The sequence below is a fragment of the Coregonus lavaretus genome (genome assembly GCF_964263955.1).
Source record: "Coregonus lavaretus genome assembly, contig: HAP1_SCAFFOLD_4173, whole genome shotgun sequence".
NCBI lineage: Eukaryota > Metazoa > Chordata > Actinopteri > Salmoniformes > Salmonidae > Coregonus > Coregonus lavaretus.
In genome coordinates, this window is record NW_028165279.1 from 1 (window position 1) to 27733 (window position 27733).

A 27733-nucleotide genomic window follows, 5' to 3' on the forward strand; every position below is an offset into this window, starting at 1 on the left:
AACGCTCAAGCTTGCATGTAGACCTACTCCTACGAGAGCCCATCTCCTGCTCTAGTCGCTCCCTGTTTGCTGGCTCATTAATGAAGTTCACCAGTAGGTCGTAGGCCTGCTGAAACTGCCTCACATCCTCAAAACAAAACAATCATAAAATTCCTTAAAACTTAGATCATAAACTCAAAGATTCAGGTCTGTAATTCAAAGGGCCTCCGATTGTTTGGCTAGTATGACGTTGAAACTTTTCAACTAAACCCTATGAATCACTGTTGCCTAAAGGTAACCCACTGTGCAAGAACTGGTTGAATCAATGTTGTATCAATAAAAAATGTCAATGTGATGATGTTGAATCAAAGTGGGAAACTGATTGGATTTGAAAGAAGTCATCAACGTAAGGGAATTTCGTCTTTTAACCTAAATCCAATTACGTTAATTTTGGGGGGGATTTCACATTGAATTCACATTAGTTGACAACTCAACCAAATGTAAATCAAAACGAGACGTTGAAATGACATCTGTGCCCAGTGGGAACTATATATCTGGTCTGATGAACGTTGCACAATTATGTAATTGGTTACCTGCTGGTTGAGCTCGGATAGTCCACTCAACACCATCCTCCCAGCATGGGTGAGGTAATTGAGGGAGGTACTGTCTGAGGATGTCAGAGCCTGTGAGAACAAGACAGTACATTTACAAATAGTCCAGAAATGTTCATGAAGTGAAATACAAAAGGTGCTAAATTCACATTTTCTCACCTCCATAGCACGTCTGATAGCGGCCAGCCTCAGAGAGAAGTTGGTTGTCCCTTGGTTTTCAAAGTAACGCCTGTAAATAGAAATGTTCAATAACAAATGTTCAACCTAAGAAGCTAAAACATCAGTGCCATAAAATTAAGAAATAATTTTATGTTAGCCTATATTATAACTGCAGGATTCAGAAAGACCATACCAATGTAGGATCTTAATTTGATCACTCTTTTGTTGCTGAGAATTTTCCTGCACGGCAGGAAATGCAAACTTGTAGCGTATTTGGAATTTTCAAGTTTGTAATTTCCACTTTGAAATTTTAGACTCGATTTGCCCTAAAGAAAAATGTATCCTGTTGCTGCAGGATTATTTTCCTGCTGTAGCAAACTGTCTCAAATTAAGATCCTACATCTGTATAACTACAATATTGGGCAGATTATTTCAAAGCAAAGGTTTTTACTATAGATGAACACATGAAAGCGAACCCACCGCAACTGGGGCACATCTGCAGCATTATTTTGCTCCTCCACAAACTCCTCCTCAAACTCCTAAAACAGACATCACATTAACTTAAACTCTACTAAACTGCATTTCACCTGCAACATCAACTGAAGCAGACAAAACATTCAGTGACATCATAACAATACTTTCATCTTGACCTAACAACTTGACCCTTGACAGACAACACAAACCTATCGATACCAAAACAATGACACACACCTGTACACACAAGTACAAATGAAATAAGAATTATTGACTGTAGAAAGAGTTTTACCTGAGGAGTGCTGTCAGGGGTCTGGTCCTGGTCCTGGGTGGAGTGGTAAGGTGGAGGGGGACTGGGAGGGGAATCGGAAGGGAAAGGGGGAGGCGGAGAATTCTGGGGGAACTGGTGAGAGGAGCCAGAGGACGGCTCATGAGGGGTGGTGATGATGTCAGAGGTGGAGAACTGATATGCCATCATCTCATCCCCCCTCTCCTGGTACCCCTCCACTGTGGTGGAGATATCCACCTGCTGTTTAACACACAACATGTGACACTGTCAGCCCAACACTGAAAACCACCATATTGAAAACCCCTCAACCAAACACTGAAATAAATCATAACACAGAGAAACAACGGGGTGTACCTGGGCATCCTCATAATAGGTGAACTCAGACCTCCTCTTGACAAGGCCGGACATGAGTCCATGGATCCTTCTACCAAGGAACTAAAAATGAGGCAAGAGATTAGAACGTGTAATTTCATTTTCTGTCAACATGTATTTATTCAAATAGGTAAATGGACATTTGCCACTTTACATTTTTTCTGTGAAAAATTGCCTGACTGTACCTTAATACCAATCAGCTTCTTGTTGGTGAGGACCACCTGGACGAGACCCTTTAAAAGAGACAGAGAAACATTACATTTCATCCAGGAAATATAAGTAGACCTATAGCATGTGCGTCATTTGACACAAATCAGGTGCATTTGAGACGAAAGACCAGTTGAGAATCTCTCACCCATGGGTCCAGGATTTTTTCCTGGATGACTCTGCTCCACCACAGCTGCTTCTCCACTCCCCTCACAATGCACAGGTGATGCATGTCCTCTTCATTTTGCTATAAAGAAAAAACTCCTTCAGTCTCCAGACCTCTCTCTATATGTTAGCTGTAGATGTCTATAACATTTGGCAGGCGATTTCAGTTCTGAGTATAATCCCTGGCAGTGATATAGAGCCCACATGATGTTCGTACGACAAGTTTCCCCTAGGTTTCAATTAGGGACAGACATACAAAAGAAAACCCAGAGACAATTGGGAGTTCAAATACACAGGTTTGTTCATAAATGTTAAGAATATGTCTGAAGTACCTGCACTCGTCCATAATGGATATTCCAGTAATGGAAATGAAACGAACCCCAGTTCCCAACCAGCTGCAACTTCTCATAGGGAAAACCAGAGTCTTCCCTATTTGGCTGAAAAACAAAGACATCCCCTAATTATAGAGATTGCTCTGTGATTAATAAGACACACAATTGTGGAGATAGAGGACATGGTAATGTGTACTATTACTAATCAGCTATGACTGTCTAATAATGTGATTGACTACCTGTGAATGGCTATCTGAAGGTGCTGACAGTTCGTCAAGCACTAGCCTCCCAGCTTCAGTGAGGTGAATGGTAGGCTCCTCAATAACCAATTTGGAAGTCTGTGAAAAAAAAGGGAACAGGGTAAAGTAAATTCTCCCTATAACATCAGATGAGCTTTGGTTAATAATGTGTTTGGTTACCTGTGTGTTTAACACTGCAAGCTCTGTTACCAGCATTCTCCCAGCACGAGTGAGGTAGTAGACTGGTTTGGCCTTGGAGAAGACAGGCTATGAAGACAAGGGAATATGTTTTTTCATTATGTGGTTTTATAGAAAACTAGTGACTTGATGTTAATCTTTAATATCCTCTAAAGACCAGAGAGTATCAGAATGGATAGACTCACAAAGATAGGAACACACAAGGGTCCAGACCAAGGGATTAAAGCCAGACAGGACCGGTGCCCAACCTCCTCATCCACATACTAAGGAACAAGACAGGATTAAATTAAGAGTCAGTTTGAATGATAGACAGGTAGCCTATAGGACTGACAGACTGGAATAGGGAGGATCGCAAGAGGAGGCCACTGCATGATAGATTTTAAGACAATTGGCAGTTGAAATACACATGTCTGTGTTCAAAGGTTAAGGAAACATCTGAGGTACCTGCCTATGAATGGTTACCTGTTCATTTTGAGAGGACAGTTCCTCCCATACCATCCTCCTAGCAGGAGTGAAACTGATGATAATGGGCTGCTCCATTGTGAAAATCTGAGAAAATGAGGGAACAGCTTTAAAGATATCAAAGTATTCTACTAGTGGATACTGAAGGTAATTATCCCTATTAGATCAGATGAGTAATGGTTAATAATCTGAATGGTTACCTGTGTGTTTAACATTGCCATCTCTCTCACCAGCATCCTCCCAGCGTGGGTAAGAAAATAAATTGGCTGCAGTTTGACAGGCTATAAAAAAGGGAATATGTTTACAGAAATGTATTTCCAGAAGTTTCTTTTAGAAAAAGTTATGTTTATGTTTAAGCCCCCCTAAAGACCAGAGAGTATCAGAATGGATGGACTTACAGCGTTTGAAACCCACAGAGGTCCAGACCAAGGGATTAAAGCCAGACAGGGCTGCTGCCGAACCTCCTCATCAACGTACTAAGGAACAAGACAGGATCAATTTAAGAGTCAGTTTGAATGATAGACTGGTACTGTATAGGAGTAAAATATTGGCATAGGGAAGATTGCAAGAGGAGGCCACTGCAATGATAATAGTTGAAATACACAGGTCTGATATAAATGTTAAGAACATGTCTGAAGTACCTGCAGATGAATGGCTACCTCTTCAAGCTGAGAGGACAGTTCATCCAATACCATCATGCCAGCACGAGAGATGAAAATGTGCTGCTCAATCTTGCAAATCTGTAAGAAAATGAGGGAACAGTTTTAAGGGCATCAAAGTATCCCACTACCATAGTAGATACTGAAGGTAATCCTGCCAATTAGATAAAATGAGCTTTGTCCAATAATCTGCATGGTTACCTGTGTGTTTAACACTGCCAGCTCTCTCACCAGCATCCGTCCAGCATGGGTAAGGTAATAAGTTGGCTGCAGTGTTACAGACTATTACAAAAATAGGGAATATGTTTACAGAAATGTATTTTCATATTGTTCTACAGAAAGCATCATGTTTATGTTTAAGTTACATAAACCAGTCTAAAGACCAAAGAGTATCAGAATGGATGGACTTACAGAGCTGGGAACCCACAGAGGACCAGACCAAGGGATTAAAGCCAGACAGGTCCGCTGCCCAACCTCCTCATCCACATACTAAGGAACAAGACAGGATCAAATTAAAAGTCAGTTTGAATGATAGACAGGTAGCCTATAGGTCTGACAGACTGCTATAGGGAGGATCACAAGAGGAGGCTACTGCATGATAGATTCTGAGACACTACACAGGTCTGTGTTGAAAGGTTAAGGAAACATCTGAGGTACCTGCATATGAATGGCTACCTGTTCATTTTGAGAGGACAGTTCATTCCATACCATCCTCCTAGCAGGAGTGAAACAGATGGAAATGGGCTGCTCCACTGTGAATATCTGTGAGAAAATGAGGGAACAAACATCAAAGTATTTCACTACCGTAGTGGATACTGAAGGTAATCCTGCCTATTAGATCAGATGAGCTTTGTCCAATAATCTGCATGGTTACCTGCGTGTTTAACACTGCCAGCTCTCTCACCAGCATCCTCCCAGCATGGGTAAGGTAATATGTTGGCTGCAGTTATAAAAAATAGGGAATATGTTTACAGAAATGTATTTCCATATTGTTCTTCAGAAAACGTCATGTTTATGTTTAAAGTACATAAACCAGTTTTAAGACCAGAGAGAAGACCAAAGAGTATCAGAATGGATGGACTTACAGAGCTGGGAACCCACAGAGGTCCAGACCAAGGGATTAAAGCCAGACAGGGCCGGTGCCCAACCTCCTCAACCACATACTAAGGAAGAAAATCAGGATCAATTTATGAGTCAGTAAAATGACAGTTTGAATGACAGATTGTTATTGAACCAATCCTGCTAATGAAGCAGTATTGTTATAGCCTGGGTGCCAGTCTGTTTCAGCTCTCTGTCCACTCCTTATGGGATTGTGATGCCAATATCATATTGCCACGATGGGAATTGGCAAGAGAGCAGAAAGACTGGCACCCAAGCTATTGATAGGCCTGCAGCATTCTTACCTGAACAAGGACTGGGTCCTCCTGGTCCAGGGTGGGCTCATTATCTTTATGAAAAACAATAAAGGATTGTTTTCTCTAAGTTTAAGAAATACTAGCTACAAGACACCAGACATCTGTCCATGTAGTTAGGCTGATCATATATTTACTTGTGTTTTATATTGTATGACATCAAATGTATTTATGTGTCTGCATAATGTACCAACATGTTCAATTAAACCTAAAGCAAAGGTTTGGTTTCAAAGGAGCAAGTTTGTTTGTTGTTGTTAATCTAGGGCTACACTGTAAAAAATGTCATCACCATGATTGCTACCTAAATGACACCCTATTCCCTATTTAGTGCACTACTTTTGACCAGCGCCTTTTAACCATAGAACTATGGGTCCTGGTCAAAATAAGAAATAGGGTATTGGGTGGCATTTGGGACTATTACTATTTAGACATTGTCAAATATGTAAACTTACCCTCCTCAACCGTGACAACACGGTCCACGCTCTCCACGGTGGCCAGTGCATCCTCACCGATACCGTAATATTTGCTATAAAAGTAGACTGCCGAACCGGACGCAAACAACAGGCCAGCTGCACTCAGAAGCGGCCTCTCGCGGAGGAATCTCAGCGGGGTCGCTGTCAACAAACGACTGAACATAGACCTACTCATTATCGCTCTACATACTGCAGTGATTTTGACTGAGTTCAAAACCATCTGACAATTCTTTCTTAGAATTACAGGGTTTTATAGGGACCATTAATACGTCAAATTCTTCCATAAGTCATGGTTGGCTATGTCACAATGGGACAAACATGTTTATCAAACTGATTAAAAAACACTCAACAGTGACATCAATTAAATTGAATTTTGAGCATGATTTGGGAGTTTATACAATTGTAAACTATGAAACCATTGTTTAGAGAACAGTAGGAGTATAACCATTTAGAAAATACTGTATATATGGCTCTGAGTAGGAGTAGAAGGGACAGCGTCACAATGCGCTCGCCATGGTTCTGAAAAAGAACGTTGCTGCGTTCCATCAGCTCTGTGATGTTCTAGGCGGAGACACTCACTGAACCACTCACTTTCACGTTCAAGGTGTCAAAGCGTTCAACCAACATGCATTGGACTAAAACATCATTCAAATAGTTACTAAAAAGCCTACAGAAAATGGCAGACAATAGAAATCGAATGCGTATGTTACGGCTGGTTAGTGTTTTAATTACGAAGGACTCCCACAAATCTATTGTCTCTCTAAAAAACTGTAGGCTGCATATTGGTGGTCAAAGTGGTCGAAACGGTGTAGTGATCCTCGCTAATACAGTGAGCCACATTACAATTCTGACCAAGTGGGTTAAATCTGTTGGAGCGATGCGTAGGGTGTGTGCCTTTCACGCATGTAACCTGGGTTCGCTTCCCCGCCCCTTGTTTGCTACAATATTTTAGGAAAGGGACATCTTCATGACCAACAATCTTACTCTAAAAACGTTTGTGAAAAAAGTTTGGTCAGTCTGTGAAAGTTAGAAAAGGTTGGTTAGTCTGTGAAAGTTAGAAACTTCCAGCAGGAATTGACAGTCATCAGTCAAGGTGGTTGGATTATATAGCTACAGTGGTGCTATGGTTCCAAAAGTGCTGGTGATAAAATTAACATTACTGGCATACACATTTCAAAACAAAAGCCTATGATCAGGTATGGAGTTTTGGAAATGTTGTTAAACCCAACAGTCTATACTCTATAGCACAAAGTGTGATGTCCCCCCCAATGATAAAATTGCATGTTACTCTAATTGTGAGATGTGTTACAGTTTACAATAGGCTACTTGGGTCTACTCTACCTTCATCCTTTATTAAAGCATTCGGTTGCTAGCATTATCTCCACAAGCAAGGGTATCCTGGGGAAAGACAAATCTTCTCCTCCCAGTAGACTAACTGAATCAAAGCCAGTAGCCTCCAACATTACTGCTAGATAGCCATGTAAACACGAACCTCAGTGGCAGAGCTAAAGCTCATCTGAGATCTTGCATAGGCTGCTGTTTACCATAATCAGGATATTTTTTTACAAACTTGGCGATACTTTCTTTGTTCTCGATTCGGAAGAAACTTGTCTCTTATGAACATCTGTGTGCAGTTGCAGGTGGAACTCCAAAAAACAGAGAATATTCAGAAAAATATTAAATCCACTTTTTGTATTGAGCGATAAATACCGCTTTCATATGTGTAGATCTTTCTTTTGGTCGCACTGTGGGAAGTGCTGTCATTAAGGCTACTTCTACAAGCGGCCGCAGCCGCTTCGCATAGAAACGACTAGTTACTGCAACGGTGTTGGGAAATGTGAGATGTGCACAGCTAAAATGCCGAGGACTGTGCAAAAGGTGGATTTAATATATTTTTTGTAGAATTTTCTCTAGTTTTTGGAGTATGCTACCTGTAACTGCACACAGACGTTTATAAGAGACACATTTCTTCTTAGGTTAGGGGTCTATAATTGTAAAATAAATGTGTTTGATTGAATAACTAGCCTAATCTAACTATCGTGGTCATACATCTGGACTCTTCATCATCATCATCAACACTTTGAATTACTAAGGAATATTCCTATAGCAACTGGTTGCTAGGGGAAACGAGACACTAGCATTATCCTCTTGTTGTGAGACTGAGAGGGAGGATTGGAGAAGTGCACGAGGAGGGGTGGGAAGCAGAGAAGACGGAGCATGGTTGAAATTCCACCAAATGGATAAGAAGAGGCAGACAAAGTTTGACACATTTATGTTTTCAGTGGTTGACCGACACGAATGAACGAGTAAACCTTGTTTTAGCCTAGTGAAGTATCACAAATTAATACCTCAGTATTAATTATCCACTGCACGGAATCTCCATGAGGGCACAAGTCTGCATGACGATTTTCGCGTAAAGAGAGGCAGCGCGGGAGAGCTGACTTGTCGCCTGGCAGGTATGTTCTGCTATTTTGAATAAAGCTAGCCATACAGCTAATATAAGTTTTAGGCTATTATTAATTTCGTATAGCTAACTAAATAAATGAAGCTATCTAACAGCAATGCTGTTGTGGGCTTACACATGTAATAATTACAACCAGGAGCCTATAATGGAGGAAGTCAGCTTTTCAGTCAGTCCTATCATTTATATTGAAAATAGGTTATTATAACACAAGGTAAACACACATTTACAATAATTGTTAGGTCTATGTTATTAGCCAGAAATTTACTGATACAAGTACAGAAACATTCATAGCCAGAGGCAACCTAGGCTACACTGCAATTAACACTATACTTATTATACACGCTATGTTCTACAGTGCTGATTCTAAGAACAGGGTTAATTCCCATAAAGTATTAGTATCTCTGTCTCTATCACATACATGCATGGCCAAGGAAGATAGGTTGCATAAACAGATACAAATATAGAGCGATAAGGCGCAAGGGGGACAGGGGAAGAGAATAAACAGTGAGAGGGAAAGAATTGGTGAGTAGGCTCTGTCCTGGAAATGCCAGAGCACATCAGCGCCGGAGCTACATCTATTTTGATGTAAGGAAGTAGCCTACTCGATTGCCTATCCAGGGGCCTTGTATGTGATCAGACCTGTTGAAGGTGGGGTTCGTGTGTGAATGTGACTATGAAAGTGTGAGTATGTATAGCTGTAAGTATGAGAACGTATCAGTGTAAATATATATATATATATATATATATATATATATATATATATATATATAAACATGGGGGATTGGAAGTGATGCAGACAATTACATTGATGGAAGTTACAATCTATCTGCAATATTAAGCCGAAAAAAAAAAAAAAAAGTGCATACCGCCCCAACAGATCCACGGACGACGCAATCGCCATTGCACTACACACCGCCCTATCCCACCTGGACAAGAGGAATACCTATGTGAGAATGCTGTTCATCGACTACAGCTCTGCTTTCAACACCATAGTGCCCTCCAAGCTTGTCACTAAGCCCTGGGTCTGAACTCCTCCCTGTGCAACTGGGTCCTAGACTTCCTAACGGGCCGACCCCAGGTGGTGAGGGTAGGCAACAACATCTCCGCCACGCTGATCCGCAACACGGGGGCCCCACAGGGTTGTGTGCTCAGCCCCCTAATGTACTCCCTGTTCACCCATGGCTACACACGACTCCAATTCAATCATCAAGTTTGCTGACAACACGACAGTGGTAGGCCTGATTACCATGAACGACGAGAAAGCCTACAGGGAGGAGGTTAGTGCCCTGGCGGAGTAGTGCCAGGAAAATATGCTCTCCCTCAACGTAAAAAAAAACAAGGAGCTCCAAGAGACAGAAGAGGGAGCACACCCCCATCCACATTGACGGGGCTGCAGTGGAGATGGCCAAAAGCTCCTTGGCGTGCACATCACTGAGGACCTGAAATGGTTCCACCACAACGACACTGTGGTGAAGAAGGCACAACAGTGTCTCTTCAACCTCAGGCGGCTGAAAAAATGTGCCATGGCTCCTAAGACCCTCACGAACTTCTACAGATGCACCATTAAGATCATTTTGCGGGGCTACATCACCACCTGGTACGGAAACTGCACCGCCCTCAACCGCATGACTCTCTAGAGGGTGGTGCGGTCAGCCCAACGCATCACCGGGGAAACGCTGCCTGCAGGGCCGGATTAAGAAATCATAATCCACAGTCATTTTTTATAAACTATTGATCCTGTGTGGCTAAATTAGGCTCTCTGGTGTATTTTGATCAGTGAGAGCGTGGTTGGATAATATATATATATATATTTTTTTATTTTTTTATTTTTTATTATGCAATATCTATTTTAATATTTGTTGCCTCTTGGGCCCCAGCCCCTGACTCACACAATTGACTAGTAGTCACATTTATTTATTATGCAGTTTATTTTTTATTAATCAGTTACCTAATCAAGGCATAGCCCCTCCAGTTACCCACGTGGGCCCCCTACCTCCTCTCCTCCCCCCATCTGACGATAAGCAGAGTGGCAGCAGGCTGTTTACACTCATTGAGAGTGGGCTCCTGAGTCCACCTGTGGTTGGCGGTTGCAGGAAAAAAATACAAAATATATACTACATATATAATATATACTTTTTTTTTTTGGGGGGGGGGGGGGGGGGGGGGGTTGGGTATTCTTTCTATTTCGATGCATTTAATCCTATCCGATAGGCTTAATCCAGATAGATAACTTTTGAAAAACTGGGCCAAGGCCATCAGACTGTTGAACAGCTATCACTAGCCGGCTACCTGTCCAGTACTCTGCCCTGCACCTTGGGACTAATGCCCCATGTAAACAGTCATTGAACGCTGGTCACCTCATATTCTGTTTATATACTGTGAATGTATATACTATATTCTTGACATACCTAATATACCTGCCACCGTACATTTTCTTTTCCAAATTATACTGAACAAAAATATAAACACAACATGTAAAGTGTTGGTCCCATGTTTCATGAGTTGAAATAAAAGATCCCAGAAATGTTCCATACACACAAACACCTTATTTCTCTAAAATGTTGTGCACAAATGTGTTTATATCCCTGTTAGGGGCATTTCTCCTTTCCAAGTTAATCCATCCACCTGACAGGTGTGGCATATCAAGAAGCTGATTAAACAGCATGATCATTACACAAGTGCACCTTGTGCTGGGGACATTAAAAGGCCACTCTAATGTGCAGTTTTGTCACACAACACAATGCCACAGCGTGTATGGTGTTGTGTGGGCGAGCGGTTTTCTGATGTCAACGGTGTGAACAGAGTGCCCCATGGTGGAGGTGGGGTTATAGTATGGGTAGGCATAAGCTACGGACAACAAACACAATTGCATTTTATCGATGGCAATTTGAATGCACAGAGATACCGTGATGAGATCCTGAGGCCCATTGTTGTGCCATTCGCGTTGCATGAGGCAAATGGTGGTAAAAACAGATACTGACTGGTTTTCTGATCCACGCCCCTACTTCTTTTTTTTAAGGTATCTGTGTATTCCCAGTCATTTGAAATCCATAGATTAGGGCCTAATGAATTTAGGCCCTCTGAATGGCACACATACACACTCCATGTCTCAATTGTCTCAAGACTTTAAAATCCTTCTTTAACCTGTCTCCTCCCCTTCATCTACACTGATTGAAGTAGATTTAACAGGTGACATCAATAAGGGATCACCTGGCCAGTCTATGTCATGGAAAGAGCAGGTGTTCCTAATGTTTTGTACACTCTGTGTATCAACTTGGATTGTTATTTCTTATTTTAAATTTTTTTAATTGTGTATTTGTATTGTATTTGCGAGACATCCTACCGCGAACACGCTAGTAACATAGGCATTTCGCTGCACCTGCCATAACACGTGCACATTTTTGTATGCGAAAACTCATCTCAACTACCTCCTACCCCAGTACACTGACTCGGTACCGGTACTCCTTGTATATAGCCTCATTTTTATTTTATTGTGTTATTTTATTGTGTCACAATTTTATTTTAATCAATTAGCTTTTTTTTTTTTTTTACTTTTTAACTGCATTGTTGGGAAAGGGCTCGTAAGTAAGCATTTTACGGTAAAGTCTACGCATGTGACAAATACCATTTGATTTGAATTTTATTTTACCCTTACATAACCTTAACCATTTTAATTTCAAATTCAATCGGGTGGCGTCAGCGGTGGACATCCCAAGGGTCCCGGATAACAAGGACCGTTCTCTTCTTCACTTCACGAGAGTGACTCGCGCGACGCCAAGATCACAGCTGTCAATCACTCATCAGCATCAGCATCCGACTGGAGCGCTAGCGAGCTAATAGTAACGTTAGCTGCTTAGTTACATTATTTGTGTCTATTTAACGCGTTACACTTTCCTTCACTTGAAACATGGATATGTTTGTTTCAAATGTGAAATGTGAGTTTATAGCAACTTTTTCTGACGTAAAACGTTGGAATGCCTAACGTTAACGTTAGCTAGCTAGCTAGCTAGCCAGCTGACTAGCCAGAGCTGGCGAAATTAACATACGCTACCTTCCAGTGTGCTTTAGTTTACCCTTCAAAAAATTTAGCAAAGTTTACAAATATTGCTAAATTACCGGTATATTAGTTATATTACTCATTTGAAATTCGCAAAAGTTTCCTTGAAATGTGTTAGCATTACATGAGACGTCGATGGTTTGTGGCGAACAGTAGTGCTGCCTCGAACGCGATGCCAACCTGTCACGTGTCACTCAACAGGCGTACAGTACACCTGTATGTACTTTTTTTCATGGTGGTTTTTTGCATAATATTTTTTTTTTTTATTAAAGGTCTCACAGAGCGCCTGCTGCAGAAACAACTGGCTAATACAGATGAGGTTATTGAGAAGCTATTTTGTGAAACGTCTGTGTTAGAAGACTTCCCGAGAGTATCACCACTGGATCCACAGGTTGGTGGCCAAACTTAGAGCAGTATTTTTCTTCTTCTCTAATGAAACCATTGAAAGGTGCTTGTGTTTTAGTCAATACATATATTAGTCTATAGAAAATTAGCTAGTTTGCTAATTGCCACTTCAAATTAACATATTCTCTAGCTTGAAGAAATTGCCATCCAGCTGTGGAATTGGGCAGTCACCAAACGTGTTGGAACAGCCATAAATGAACACCAGAAAGCAAAAGGTAGCCTAATACTTTTTTTTTGCTGTTAAATACCAGATTTATGCCATTGTCATCATTACTGACTTTCTCCTTCTGTGACGCATTCCTCCCGGTCTGTCTGTGGTATCAGTGCGGCATGTTGCATGCAGACTGCTGTACTCCTGTGAGCCTGAGAATCCAGCAGTGGGCGCTGTGCGCAAACAGATCCTGGTCAGTGAAATGGCTCATGAAATAAACCACTGCACTGTAAGGCCTACGTCTGTGTTACTGTAATTACACTAAAACATTTTCTTTACAGATGGCCAGCAAGACAGGAAGAACCTGGCTAGACTGTAAAAAGCCCCAGCTAGCTGATAACTTCCTAAGCCTTGCTGTCAAAGTAAAGTTGAATATGTTAAACTATACCCTATAACTCTGTACAGTATATAAGAGAGTTGATAACCTTCTAGAACTTTTGTCATAACACTGATTTCACATGTTCATAATATTATTTGTCCAGAGTTTGGAGACACTGTACAACCGACTAACATCCCGAGGCGATGGAGGGGCAGACATCAACACATCGAAAGGAGATGTGGAGAAGGACCTGCTTCGAGTTCTGTCTTACCAAGCAGAGTCGGTGAGCTAGAGATGGATTCACCATCTAACACGTACAACGTTAGGCTAATTTGTATTTGTGAAATTTGGCAACTGAAAGTGACATTTTTACACATCTGCAGAATGAAGAAGAAAATAGTTTTTTGTTCACATATAGCTTTACCTTACTGATGTACTGGTAGATAATGATAGTTTGTATTCCCACGCAGGCACAGGCTCAAGAGAATCACCAAGAGGCTGTGGCCTGCATGCAGCGCTGTAAAGACATGCTACTGCGGCTCCCCAAAGAGGTAGGATACAAAAAGCACACTCAACTCAAATATTACTTTGATAAAGCACTAGTGTTTTTACTGTCCCGATCTTGCCCCCCCCCCCAAAGACAGGCTATCTCTCTCTCATGTGCTATAACTTCGGAGTGGATGCCTACAATCTGAAAAAGTATGAGGAGAGTTCATTCTGGTTGAGGTAATAGCATTGATTTGGCTTGACAAAATATTACTGACATAAAGGCATTACAGAAGCTCAACATCTGAAATATGTCACTTATGTTAATTACAGTATATGATAAAGTGCAGTATATGAATATCTACACTGTTGTCTTTTCCAGCCAGAGTTATGACATAGGGAAGATGAATATAAAATACTCCCCTGGCGCTGAAGTGCAAGTAAGAGAGTATTGCAGTTTATACATACCATAGTCTCTTCAGTTCTTTCACTAGTACTTCTTGGTTATTAGAAACACCAACAGCTCCAATGTTTCCAATTAGTTTTAGAGTAAATTGCTGAACTTCCTTCTTTAGGCCAAGGTCCTGAGGCTCCTTGCCACTGTCTATCTAAAGTGGGACTGTCAGCAGTTTCAGGAGAAGGCACTCAATGCTGTGAACTTAGCCAACAAGGTAACCCCCCCCCATCACTCTTGTTGATACTTTTTAATATTAAGCAACATTATTTGGCTTTCGATTAAAACTCAGCAATTTGACAGGAAAGTGTGCATCCCTCTGGGCTCTACCTGAAGATCAGAATTCTACTAAGATGTGGGGCTCAGGATGACCACATAAGAGCTGGTGAGTAGGACATTACCCTGCTTCTCCCTCTTTCTGCTCTTTTGAATGGCTTGAGTGGGAGTTTTAAGGACTCTCAAGTCCTCCATTTACAGTACTGTATAATGCATTACCATTTCCTCTTGCTGTCTCCATTCAGGAGTGACAGAGCTGCTGGAGTCAGAGGTTCCTCTGGAAGTATGTCTGAGCACAGTGAAACTACTCATGGCTGAAGACAGGTAGACACACTGATCATCTTAACAAATTGCTGATCAGATATCCACTTGTGCCATTGTATTCATTCCAATGAAATTCAACATTGTATTGATATATTGCATTGATATGCATTGTGTGTTGTTCTGTTGATATGTGTTCCCAGAGAGACATTGGCCTTTGACTACCTGAAGAGGGTGTGCCAGCACTTTGAGTCGTCCCCTGAGCTGGGCAGTGCCCTGGTCCTGCACATTGAGCTGCTGCTGCAGAGAGGCAAGGAGCTGCTGGGGAAACAGAAAATAGAGGACATCATCACAGGTACTACAGTGGTGGTGGAGGACATCATCATAGGTACTACAGTGGTGGTGGAGAACATCATCATAGGTACTACAGTGGTGGTGGAGAACATCATCACAGGTACTACAGTGGTGGTGGAGAACATCATCATAGGTACTACAGTGGTGGTGGAGAACATCATCATAGGTACTACAGTGGTGGTGGAGAACATCATCATAGGTACTACAGTGGTGGTGGAGAACATCATCACAGGTACTACAGTGGTGGTGGAGAACATCATCATAGGTACTACAGTGGTGGTGGAGAACATCATCATAGGTACTACAGTGGTGGTGGAGAACATCATCATAGGTACTACAGTGGTGGTGGAGAACATCATCATAGGTACTACAGTGGTGGTGGAGAACATCATCACAGGTACTACAGTGGTGGTGGAGGACATCATCACAGGTACTACAGTGATGATGGTAGTGGTGATGATGATGAGGCTGGTGGTGGTGATGATGGTAGTGATGGTGGTGATGGTGGTGATGGAAGTGGTGGTGATGATGGTGGTGATGGTAATGATGGTGGTGGTGATGATGGTGGTGATGATGGTAGTGATGGTGGTGGTGATGGTGGTGTTGATGAGGATGATGGTGGTGATGATGGTGATGGTGATGATTATGATGGTGGTGATAATGATGGTGGTGGTGATGATGGTGATGCAGTGAAATGAAAATGCAGTTGTAAGATTGCTGATGATTCCCTTCTCAGGCCACTACACTGGTAAACAGCTGTCTCCTCAGACTCTCACCTGTCTACATCTCCTGCTGTGGGACAAAGCCTCCAAGAACTTTGAGGTACAGTAGAACTGCTGAAAATAAGTACATTGGTCTGTCATAGTGAAGTCTGTATGTGTTGGGATATGAGTCATTTTCCTGTTCCAGGTTAAGAACTTCTCAGAGGCTCTGCAGTGGTATAACTACTCATTGAGTTTCTACAAGGCTGGCCAGATGGAGCCCAACCTGGCCAAGCTTCAGAGGAACAGAGCCTCCTGCTTACTGCAACTGCAGCAGCTGGACAAGGTGACACAATAGTGTGACAACAGAGACACACAGCATGTTGTAATGATTATATTTGTGTGTCATCTTTGTGTGTACTTTGTGCATTCCTGTGTGTGTGTGTGTGTCAGGCCAAAGAAGCAGTAAAGGAAGCAGAGAGATGTGATCCAAACAGCATCTTCACTCAGTTCAGTGTTTACAAGATTGCTGTCCTGGAGAACAATGTGGAGAAAGGTAACAGCATATTACAGGAGTGTGGTGAGTTTTAGGATTGACTACATGTATTCAGGCCCTCTGTGCTTCTCAGTCTGAAGCACTGTTTCTATCAGCTGCAGAAGCAGTGAAGGCCATCGGGGCTCTGGCCCAAGGTCCTGTGACCAGTGAAGACAGACTGCTGGTGGCTGAAAATGCTGCCTCCAACCTCCTCAGTCTCGCTGCTCAGATCGCTCTGGAGGTGGATCCTCATTACTGACCTACCTCTAGGACGGATGGTGATATTGTTGCTGATTATGGTCATGATAATGAGGGTGATGACATTTCGAGAGCTTGGGACTAAAAGGTTCTATCTGCATTTTTGACAACATTTAGTTATTGACATAGCCTTGTTCTGTTCAATGTTCTCTACCTATATAGTAAATACCCCAATTAATGTTCCTAAATTCAAAATAATACAATATAAAAGTTGCTGACATCATTCAAACCAATAAGGGTTTGGAACTTTAAAGCCAATTACCTCATAATCATCTTTTTGCAGATAGAACCTTATAGTCCCAAGCTCTCGAATTCTTGAAGGAGAAAAGACCCATCATCATCATCATCATCATCCTCATCATCATCGTCATCCTTTGTTTCCTTTCCCTCCAGAATGAGCAACAAGACACAGCCATGAAGGCTCTGGAGAGTTTGTGTGAACACTCAAAAGATGAAGCTCAGGTTCTCACTGCTCTCCGGTCAGTTACTAACACACACACACACAGCATCAGTAAACTCTTGTCCAGCGAGATCAGGAACACTATGTGAATGGTCCATCATAAGACATACAGTCGTGGTCAAAAGTTTTGAGAATGACACAAGTATTGGTCTTCACAAAGTTTGCTGCTTCAGTGTTTTTAGATATTTTTGTCAGATGTTACTATGGTATACTGAAGTATAATTACAAACATTCCATAAGTGTCAAAGGCTTTTATTGACAATTACATTACGTTTATGCAAAGAGTCAATATTTGCAGTGTTGCCCCTTCTTTTTCAAGACCTCTGCAATCCGCACTGGCATGCTGTCAATTAACTTCTGGGCCACATCCTGACTGATGGCAGCCCATTCTTGCATAATCAATGCTTGGAGTTTGTCCGAATTTGTGGGTTTTTGTTTGTCTACCCGCCTCTTGAGGATTGACCACAAGTTCTCAATGAGATTAAGGTCTAGGGAGTTTCCTGGCCATGGACCCAAAATTTCGATGTTTTGTTCCCCGAGCGACTTAGTTATCACTTTTGCCTTATGGCAAGGTGCTCCATCATGCTGGAAAAGGCATTGTTCGTCACCAAACTGTTCTTGGATGGTTGGGAGAAGTTGCTCTCGGAGGATGTGTTGGTACCATTCTTTATTCATGGCTGTGTTCTTAGGCAAAATTGTGAGTGAGCCCACTCCCTTGGCTGAGAAGCAACCCCACACATGAATGGTCTCAGGATGCTTTACTGTTGGCATGACACAGGACTGATGGTAGCGCTCACCTTGTCTTCTCCGGACAAGCTTTTTTCCGGATGCCCCAAACAATCGGAAAGGGGATTCATCATAGAAAATGACTTTACCCCAGTCCTCAGCAGTCCAATCCCTGTACCTTTTGCAGAATATCAGTCTGTCCCTGATGTTTTTCCTGGAGAGAAGTGGCTTTCTCGCTGCCCTTCTTGACACCAGGCCATCCTCCAAAAGGCTTCGCCTCACTGTGCGTGCAGATGCACTCACACCTGCCTGCTGCCATTCCTGAGCAAGCTCTGCACTGGTGGTGCCCCGATCCCGCAGCTGAATCAACTTTAGGAGATGGTCCTGGCGCTTGCTGGACTTTCTTGGGCGCCCTGAAGCCTTCTTCACAACAATTGAACCTCTCTCCTTGAAGTTCTTGATGATCCGATAAATGGTTGATTTAGGTGCAATCTTACTAGCAGCAATATCCTTGCCTGTGAAGCCCTTTTTGTTCAAAGCAATGATGACAGCATGTGTTTCCTTGCTGGTAACCATGGTTAACAGAGGAAGAACAATGATTTCAAGCACCACCCTCCTTTTAAAGCTTCCAGTCTGTTATTCTAACTCAATCAGCATGACAGAGTGATCTCCAGTCTTGTCCTCGTCAACACTCTCACCTGTGTCAACGAGAGAATCACTGACAAGATGTCAGCTGGTCCTTTTGTGGCAGGGCTGAAATGCAGTGAAAATGTTTTTTGGGATTAAGTTCATTTTCATGGCAAAGAGGGACTTTGCAATTAATTGCAATTCATCTGATCACTCTTCATAACATTCTAGAGTATATGCAAATTGCCATCATAAAAACTGAGGCAGCAGACTTTGTGAAAATTCATATTTGTGTCATTCTCAAAACTTTTGACCACGACTGTACATGACGTTATCATAAACATCACATAACATACAATGGCAGTTGATTTTGACAATTTGTGTCGCATCACCAGACTCCACCATAAATATATTAGAAAGCATGACACAGTGAAACATGGTGCTGTTTAAGCTTTCAGTGAGGTTTAACTGTGTCTCCATGGTCTACTGACCTATATCTTTGAATTTCTCCTGTGAAATGTGTGCCTCTCAGTACAATGTTAGTAGGTGAAAGGAACTAGGTCCCCAGTCCTCATGGTCTTTGTCTATTACAGGTGTTTGGTTCGACTGGTGCTCTCAACAATAGAAAAGGCCAGTGGGGAGATAAGGTTTGATGATATATCGTTAAACATGATGCATCATACAATAGTGTTTAAATGGTCCATTTCATTTGACATTTTAGTAACTTAGCCGACGCTCTTATCCAGAGCGACTTACAGGAGCAATTAGGGTTAAGTGCCTTGCTCAAGGGCACATCAATATATTTTTTTCACCTAGCCGGCTTGGGGATTCGAACCAGCGACCTTTCAGTTACTGGCCCAATGCTTTTAACCGCTAAGATACCTGCTGCCCATTTCTACAGTGTTTCAGTTGTGGTTGATTTACTGTTTCAATCTTCTCTGCTTGTTAACATTTCCTCTATATATAGACATGCAAATCTGGATGTTCTGCTGTCATATCTAAAAATGGGTGAGTACAAATCACACTTACAGCAACATCTTTCTCACCTCAATATATGAGTACTCTGAGGTAATGCATTAGCAGTGTTTCCCCTACATTAATTTAGTAGCGGCGCACCGCCGCTGCTAAATCGTTCCCCCACTCCTAAAAAAATGTGTGCCATTACCCTAGCTACATTATTATGTAGAATTGGCTGGTGATGTCATTGAGATCAAGAGATAAAATGAAACTGTCCTTGATTAACAGATGAGTTTCAAAGGAAGAGAACGTAATTGAATTTTCATACATTTTGGAGTAGAATGTCCTTTAAAAAAAGTCACCAGAAGTGACCTTCTCACAGTCGTTCAACATGCCCCCCCCCCCCCCCCCCCCCCAGGAAGACTCCCCCACTACCTCTGTCTTTCACCCAGCCAGAGTTTGTTTGTTGTTTACTGTCACCACCACAGCACTGCAGAAAGTGTCACAGCTCAGCCCAGGGCCTAGCATGGCTGTGGAGCAGCGCACAGAGGCGGCCAACTGGTTCAGGAAGATTGGTACTTACATACTATCTGAACATATACTGTTATTTATCTCACTCTTGTACAATTATTACATTTACATTTTATCTGAATCATCTTGCTATTTTACGAGTTAAAGTAGCACTGTAAGCAGCATAGTTCACTGTACATTTAGTTTCATCTTATTTCTGTGTGCACGCGTGTGCGTGTGTGTGTGTGTGTGTGTGTGTGTGTGTGTGTGTGTGTGTGTGTCTTAGCTTGGAACTCTGCGCTGCAGTGTGAGAGCAGCCCTGACAGGATGAGGGATTTCTTTGTGTTCTCTTACCAGGCAAGTCCTCTTATTAGCATCACCGGGAGAATTGATCTGTATCTGTGCAGGTGTAGATCAATACAACCCACAGGGAATTAGTGTTGTCAAAGATAAAGAAACATGGAGCCCTGCAGCTTCCACACAAAACAACTTGGTCAGTCGTTATACCCTCACACCCCTAAAACACACAGACACGGACCATCATGCAGGCACCCTCCGTTTAATGCGTTCTCTGTGTTGTGGTCCTTGATCTTTATGGTTCTCTTAATATATATATATATATGTGTGTGTGTGTGTGTGTGTGTGTGTGTAACCCTAGCTGTCCCAGTTCTGCCCCCCGGACCGGGCCGTGTTGATGGGCCAGAAGACGTGCCTGCTGATGGCTGCTGCTGCCTCTCTGGAGATCTGCAGGAAGTCTCCACACTCTGACCAGGTGTGTACCACCCTCTCTTTCGCTCTCTTGTCTCTCTTTCTCTCTCTCTCTTCTCTCTTGTCTCTCTCTCTCTCTGCCTGTCTTCCACATTTAGCTCCCTCTCCATCCTCTTGGATGGAAATTTACCAAGACCAGCGGAGAGGAGAGGTGACAAACCGTGTTATCAGTGCTGGCGTAGGTGGTTATTTTTAATCCTGCTGTTGTGGGTAGCGGCCACCAGGTGGCGATGATAAATACCGAATGACAATGTCACTGTGTCTTCATGTTTAGACCGAGCAGCTGACACAAGCCCTGGAGCACATTCAGATCTGCTGGGAGGTCTGGAAGACTCTTAAAGCATCAGGTGGCCCTAATTATCCCTCCTCTTCCATTCCATACTGTGCTCTGCTCAATTCTGCCATGATGTTGGATTACTTTGTGAGGAGAATAACCTGACATCATTTGACACTCATGCCCAGGGGACAACTCCAAGGACCCAACTGACATCTTGCTGCTGCTGTATGAGTTTGAGGCTCGTGCCAAGCTCAATGATCCCAAGGTGGAGACAGTGCTGGAGTCAGTGCTGGAGCTGGATAACGTTGAGACCAAGGTGTTGGAGACCATGGCAGGTGAAGAATTAACACCGTAGTTGACCCTCTCCTTAAATGACTTGTCCTCCTCATCCAGTGTTTTTTGCTCGGCCACATAGTTGTGTATTGAGTATTGTGATGAGTGTGTTTCTTCTGTCCTCAGCCTTGGCCATGGAGCCTCCTGCCCACTTCCCTCTGCTGTGTAAGAAGGCCTTGAGGATCGCTCTGTCTCTGCACAGGAAACGACCACAAGCAGACCTGGCCCACTGCAGGTGTGCGCATATCTCATCGCCCACAATTTACCATTGGTTCACTGAACGGGTCTTTCAGAGACTGGTATATTATCCAGTCAGATATTAGCTGTGACAGAGCTCCAATGTGTCCGTGCGTAGGTTTCTGTGTGTGATGTCTAACTCCCTCTCTATCTCCATGCCCCCTTTCAGCCAGTGTGTCCACAGCCTGATCCAGCTGTCGCTGCCCAGCGGCGTGTCGGATGTGGAGGCCCGTGTGCTGGAGGAAGTATGGGGCTACTATGAGGAGGCCCTGTCCATCATCACAGCCTCAGTGAGTCGGCAGCAATCTCGCGCCACCGCCGCCACCCCCGCATTGTAATTAACCCCCCTCGTCCCTCCGCCGCTGCACTGAAAGCATCTCCTGTTTGTTTTTATCAATGGGCTTTCAGCAGCACTTCATTTAGCAGATGCTTCCATCCACCATCTCTTTCCTGCCAATGTGAATGGTAATGTGCTGTACAAGCCATCGCTCTGCTGATAAACTGGTGAAAACACGCATCAGAGTATTGAAGCATTACCAAGCTTTATGTGCGCAGGCACATTGTCATATGCAGAGTTGCAACTTGAAGCGCTGCCATGCAGATTTTCCATTACACAACCTTGTAATCGATACATTAAAACAATGGATGGACAAGTGCCTTAAATCAATATATATCAAAATCGCATACATTTTAATCTTCCTCAGAAGTGAGCGTGGTCCTGTATAAAATCCCATATTTTCTGACACTCCCAGTGTCATTCCCAGACTGACTATAGACACTGAAAGCCCCATTCATAGGCATACCTGGACTCGAGGCCAGGTGAGTTATCATCACAGGTGCTCCTAGGCAGGTGGACGGCAGCAGCTTGAATGTGTTCGTTGTCTCCTCTGTGCCTCCCTTCCAGCCTGAGGACTTCCCTGAGATGGAGATCCTGTGGCTGCTGACCCGAGCCTGGAACACAGGCATCCTGCTGTACAGCCTGGCCCAGTACCCCGAGTCTGAGAGGTGGTGTGGCCTGGGCATGAGCTTCCTCCGCCACCTGGGCTCCCTGCAAGAGAGCTACCAGACACAGGTACTACTGACTGACTGACTGGGGGAGGGAGGGGGAGAGGGGACAGCAATGGAGTGTGACAGGGCTGAGTCATCCGGAGTCAAATGAGAGGCCTCAGCCCAAGGAATACTGATAAGACGTCTTAAATTAGAAAAGTTTGACTGTATACCTGTTACTGGAAAGAAATATAGACCTAGCCATTTGTTTCTTAATTAGATTGCTAGTATCCGGTATTGTTTGTCTGTCCACAGATGTCAGGTCTGTACAGTGAGGTCCTGGACAGGCTGGACAAAGCCAAGAAGAACCTCATCATGGAGGAGTGATCGTGCTGGTTGAGCTCTGCGGAGCACTTTTAATGTCAGGTGCCTGATATCATCCATGTGGTAGCTGGAATGGTGGTTTACTGTATGAAGTCTTACTGGTTCTGGTTCTTGTATGACTGGTCTCCAGTTTAGTCAGCTCCTCCAGGATGTCAGTTGCATCCTGCCCTCCCCCAATATTTCCCTATGGAGAGTTTAGTTAACCATTTCTAGCTTTTGTAGTTTATGTTTTGGTACTTATCTACATTAATATAACTTGTAAATTATGCCTCCAGGATATATTACATTCATATTAATTTTACATTGTCTTATTTAAACAGCCAATACCAGTGGACTTGATTTGGTGAGAATAAAACACATCAAAATCATATAACCGAGTCACATTTTATTTTCAAACAAATAAACTCTTGTCCAGTCCAAACCTAAAACCCCAAACAAAAAAAGTTGCAGGTCTGTGCTCCCTTATGACTAGGACAGGGAAGACCATTTGGCCCAGCGTCCTGATAGGCTCGAACACCTGCAGTGTGACAGGAAGGAAACTACTGTACAATCAAAGGGTTTGCAAGCACTTACTGCACAGGTGTGCTGTCACAAACAACTCATCACCCAAAAGGACAAACCAGAACCCGACAACCCCACCCAGAAAAGCTTACGTCATCTTGACTCTCACTGGAACAAAGACCATCATCAATTATACACACACGGGCATTCAGGTTCAATCTTGTTATACCGCAATCTCAAATGGAAATAATTAAATAAAATCAAGTTCTTTGGGCTTTATTGAGATGATGGCTGACCGAGAGGTATAGATATACCAGACACATTAACAGTCAGCTGTGTTTCAACTAAACACCAGAGAGGACCAGTTCTAAAACGTCTAAGTCAGATATTGATCAATACTCCTCCCTGGATTTTGGAATATATTGTAGGTTGCTGCCTGCTTCTGGTCTCCATTCTTTCTTTTTTGAATCTATTTTCCACAAGAAATAACATGTAGACAGGCCCTACTTGAGGGATTTAAATTCCCAACTGACTAAAAAGTGTTCCAATAGGCAGCTGAATATTTGTCTATAGAGAAATACCAACATTACAACACATTTTTATGGACATTTTTAAATTATATCTCAGAACAGCTCAGTTTACTTACCTGACATTTGTGATCTATAAAAACGTGTTTTGTCCCAGTTGGTTTCACACATGCATGAAGCACAGGTGAGGGGGATCTGCTGGGGGCATATTTACATTTGACAGCTACCACACCCTTTGAAACAGTCTGTAAGCAGTTTATAAATGGCTCTGTTCCCTTCGGTTATTCCCTGAACTCTGGTTTTGACACAGGTAATGACAGCTGGTTTAGCAGTGGTGACTGGCAGGCGGGCACACCTGTTCAGAAAATGCCTGCATGTACAGGTGCTTTGGGTGGGGGTGGGGGTGGGGGGGTGGAGCAGGGGACCCAGAGGGCAAGGTGACCACTTCCTTCGGGCATACAGAAGATGGTCTGGCTCTGAGGCGTCTGAGGAAAACCCTTTCCCCTCTTCCAAAAAAGGTGGAAAATTAAATGTTCACAGGTAGGGGGCCACAGTATTCCTTCTTCTTCAACAAGAGACACGTTCCCTCACATGAACAAATAAACACACAGTGCCAAGATCAGCAAAGGAAGATTTGGCGGGTCATTTCAATCCTGTTGAATCCATAAAGCTAACTCAGGCCAGGGTTTACCACAGAAGTGGTCTTCACAAAGCTTCACCACATCTTAAGATAGTCATAATACATCTGCTTATTAAAGAGTTCAATGCAAATGCCTTTAAAAATCTCAGACCATTCGGTCAGTTACTCTTTCATTCACATTTAACATCTGTGAACTCCTCATTTCTCCTTTCAAACATGGCGTTTCAGTCGCAGGGGAAATTATATCGGTGCGTTAGATTCCTGAGCTGACCTAGCTCGCCCCAGACATACCATTGGGTTCATAACACAGTGGCTCAACACATGCCCAGAACAAATTCAAAAAAATATTACAACTTTATAGATACACAGAGCATATAGGTTTTAATCAAACCCTTCTTAAGTGTTATTTTTTGGGGGGAAGGGGACAATCCAAAAACAGGTTATATTGACTCTTTAATTGTTAGAAGGACATCCAATACAATATGTCTTGTTCTACCCGTTTTAAGGCCACCTTCAGGGTGGCATATACAGGACAGTACCATGTGACCATTCAATCAAAGAGAATCATCTTGGAAGGCAGAGAGTGTAATAGGGTGGTCTGCTGCTCAACATGGGTGAGGGAGCTATGGCTGCCCAAATTGGAATCCAATAAATTCTTCTTCAATTACAACAGGAAAAGGGTAAAAATACAGGGGGAAGATGGGAATTCACAGAGGTGAGAGATGCGTTCGGTCTATTGCACTCACAAGTTAGGCCTCCTGGAAGTCAGGAGGACAACGCAGAAAAATAATAATATGTTTCCTGTTTTTTCCTTGTCAATTATTTGTAGCTTCCCTCACAAAGTACAGGTAGTAATATAACAATTTGTATTTGATGTAAGGCAGTTTGGTGTTTTGCAGAGAGCCCCGTTACACTTCTCTACCCCCATCCTTTACACAGAGCAGCTAAAAACCACAAGCAAAAAATCCCACAAAAATAAAAAAAGAATGAACTCTAACAGCCCTCCAAGTAGACAATTCTAGTGAAATGTAAAACGTGTCGTTTTTAATATGTAGTAAAATCTCAGTAGGATTTGTTCATTTACCTTGTGATTTCAGTATATAAATGTAGAGATTCATAACTCATTTCTTTCAGTTGTTCTGCCTCCCAAGAGGTCTTGATCAGCTGCAGCAGCACCAACAACTGGCAGCTGATCAAACAGCAAGCTGGTTTGTGATAGATCACCAGTCTGTAGGCTTCTCCACCACTTTCTTCAGTAATTATAAACAAGAGAGATGACTCCTCCAACAGTACCATCAGCTGGGCTTGATATTATCCAGTCCTTGTAGAAAAACCCCCTAAGTGGTCTTTGCTTCTCGTCTTTAAAATGTGATTTGATGAACATTTACAAAGTGTTCCAACTTGTATGCTTAAGTCTCCATTCCCCTGCAACTCCTCCTCACTCCGGCGTCATCTGGAAAACATTCTGATCTTCAACTGTCAGTCCCATTTCACAAAATAAGGATTATTTCTCCTTTTCCGTTTTTTGTTTGTTTTAAAATGACAAATTCGGAATGGCATTTCCAGTCTTGAATGGATTTGCTGAGAAACTCATGCAGGGTTGTGCACAGTCACAGGAATGGTGATAAGACTTATTTTCATTTGAGATTAACATAATGATGACACTAAAACTTGATATGAAACATCTGCAAAAAAGGGGAGGGAGGAGCTATTTGGGGGATAGGCGGGGTGTCAGGAGGGGTGTGGGGGGCTCTGCACTGACACAGAGGGGTACAGCTGGGAGCTCAGAGCTTCTCGGAGGAAGGTATCCAGATGTAGGGGCCCGACTGTTCCTCGATGATCATCTTGATTTTGTTGTAGATCTCCTCTAGCGAGTCACCCTGTACAATGGCTGGAGACGGACAGAGAAGCAAATATAATGAGTGCATTGATGCATTAAGATTCCTACTCGCCCTACAATACGATTCAAGCATATCTAAAATATGTATAATCTGTGAATAATCTAAAAACTAAATCAAAAATAAACTAGTGGATTTACCTGTGAAAAATTCTCCAAACTCTTGTTCCAGCTTAATTGCCTTATCAAAGATTTTATTGGATTGCTCAAATGTCTGTCTCTTATTCATCTCCCTGCAACACAGGCATGGTTGGTTAGTGTGTAGTACAGGAAGTGATTGTTGTATGGAGTTACAGTAAAGTGAAAAGCTGTTAACAGTTCATTTGTTCCAAGAACACACACTTACATAAGAGTTTCAATGGATTTTGGTTTGATGAAAATTGCGATCGAATAAAGTTGTGCTTGTTGCAGTCGCTTTATAGCATTCCCAGACACGTCCAGGATACAGTGTTTTCCCTTAATGAAGAGGAAGGAGAGAAAGACCACTTGAGTATCAAAATACCACATATTTTCTCAGGCTTTACATCCATTAAGAATTAATCAGAAATTAACCTTGTGTATACTGCACATTTATGGTGTGTGTGGTGCTCCCTACCCTCTCAGCCACTGCTCTGACAGACAAGATGCTGGTCCCATAGAGGTTCTCGTTGAACTGGCCTGCCTCGATGAATTTATTATCCTGAATGTCCTTCTCCATCTGCTCCCGTGAGCCCACAAAGTGGTAGTCCTGGCCGTCCATCTCGTTCTCCCGCCGCGGACGTGTCGTGTCTGCACAGATAGGACAGATTCAAATGACTGTTAGAGAGATGCCACTAAAACACAGGATATACACCTTTTCCACCAGTGTTTCCATAAGTGGCTGTGATAATGTGATGCATGTTGTCGAGTGGTCTACTCACGAGGAACGCAGGAGCCAAACTTGTGCGGGAACTCTGAGATCAGGTCATCATTTACTCTATCTTTCATTGGGCCCAAGATGATCACAGGCCTCGTGTAATGAACTGCAAACGAGAGGAGGGGGCGCAGGTCAAAACTCATGTCTGGAATAAGATACACATGAATGGTCTCAAACCCTCTCCTAAATGGAGGA

At 42.8% G+C, this 27733-nt stretch overlaps 2 protein-coding genes across 6 annotated transcripts in view; one reads left to right on the forward strand and one right to left on the reverse strand.

Annotated features, from left to right (window-relative positions):
• Positions 1 to 9742: 9742 nt before the first annotated feature.
• Positions 9743 to 23081, forward strand: tex11 (testis expressed 11; the record flags this gene model as incomplete). The annotated part of the gene is made up of 28 exons (XM_084191149.1): positions 9743 to 9772; positions 13088 to 13172; positions 13282 to 13361; positions 13450 to 13530; positions 13651 to 13770; positions 13958 to 14038; positions 14128 to 14213; positions 14356 to 14413; positions 14549 to 14644; positions 14731 to 14812; positions 14949 to 15027; positions 15168 to 15319; positions 16055 to 16140; positions 16228 to 16365; positions 16473 to 16575; positions 16671 to 16795; positions 17206 to 17291; positions 19219 to 19272; positions 19593 to 19633; positions 20071 to 20157; positions 20379 to 20449; positions 20751 to 20864; positions 21135 to 21207; positions 21323 to 21472; positions 21597 to 21705; positions 21877 to 21997; positions 22612 to 22779; positions 23010 to 23081. 28 exons carry the CDS (start codon positions 9743 to 9745, stop codon positions 23079 to 23081), a joined length of 2628 nt encoding a protein of 875 aa, XP_084047275.1.
• Positions 23082 to 23443: 362 nt separating this feature from the next.
• LOC311116023 (disks large homolog 3-like) overlaps positions 23444 to 27733 on the reverse strand; it is a 28984-nt gene continuing 24694 nt past the window's right edge. For all 5 annotated transcript variants that reach the window (XM_084191152.1, XM_084191151.1, XM_084191150.1 and 2 more), the window contains 5 exons: positions 27543 to 27644; positions 27239 to 27411; positions 26990 to 27099; positions 26785 to 26876; positions 23444 to 26637 (listed from right to left, as the gene is read on the reverse strand). In XM_084191152.1, the coding sequence (XP_084047278.1) occupies positions 26531 to 26637; positions 26785 to 26876; positions 26990 to 27099; positions 27239 to 27411; positions 27543 to 27644 (584 nt within the window). In that variant the 3' untranslated portion in view covers positions 23444 to 26530. The remainder of the gene's footprint in view (positions 26638 to 26784; positions 26877 to 26989; positions 27100 to 27238; positions 27412 to 27542; positions 27645 to 27733) is intronic.